This window comes from Aplysia californica, unplaced genomic scaffold (genome assembly GCF_000002075.1).
Source record: "Aplysia californica isolate F4 #8 unplaced genomic scaffold, AplCal3.0 scaffold00949, whole genome shotgun sequence".
In the NCBI taxonomy this organism is placed as follows: Eukaryota; Metazoa; Mollusca; class Gastropoda; order Aplysiida; family Aplysiidae; genus Aplysia; species Aplysia californica.
Window position 1 is genome coordinate 211,770 of NW_004798219.1, and position 547 is coordinate 212,316.

At 48.8% G+C, this 547-nt stretch overlaps 1 protein-coding gene across 1 annotated transcript in view; it reads left to right on the forward strand.

Moving 5' to 3' along the window:
* The window catches only part of LOC101845365 (arylsulfatase J), a 9,338-nt gene that overhangs the window by 3,369 nt on the left and 5,422 nt on the right, over nucleotides 1-547 (forward strand). Inside the window, exon 3 of the mRNA XM_013089427.1 lies at nucleotides 192-385. Within this exon, the coding sequence (XP_012944881.1) occupies nucleotides 192-385 (194 nt within the window). The remainder of the gene's footprint in view (nucleotides 1-191; nucleotides 386-547) is intronic.

A 547-nucleotide genomic window follows, 5' to 3' on the forward strand; every position in this document is an offset into this window, starting at 1 on the left:
GTGTTTGTCCGTGGCCTATACCCTGGTGCAGGGTGAAAAAGTGTTTGTCCGTGGCCTATACCCTGGTGCAGGGTGATAAAGGCAAGGATGATGTCGTAACAACTGTTATTCTGGTCGTGGAAATGTTGGTGCTTCTACGGCTACTGATTAGAATTATCGTAACCGACTTTTGTCTTCTGCGCTCTGAAAAGATCCACACAGGTCTCCAACATCGCATCTTCCGTTCAGAACAACCCAACGGCCTACCCCTGGACAGTCCAACAATGGCGGACAAGATGAAGGAAGCCGGTTACGCCACACACATGGTGGGAAAATGGCACCTGGGATTTTACAAGGACGAGTACTTGCCCTGGAACAGAGGATTCGACTCCTACTTCGGTAAAGGGTTATACAATACAATACAATACAATACAATACAATACAATACAATACAATACAATACAACACAGCACAGCACAGCACAGCACAGCGCAGCGCAGTGCAGTGCAGTGCAGTGCAGTGCAGTACAGTGCAGTGCAGTGCAGTGCAGTGCAGTGCAGTGCAGTGC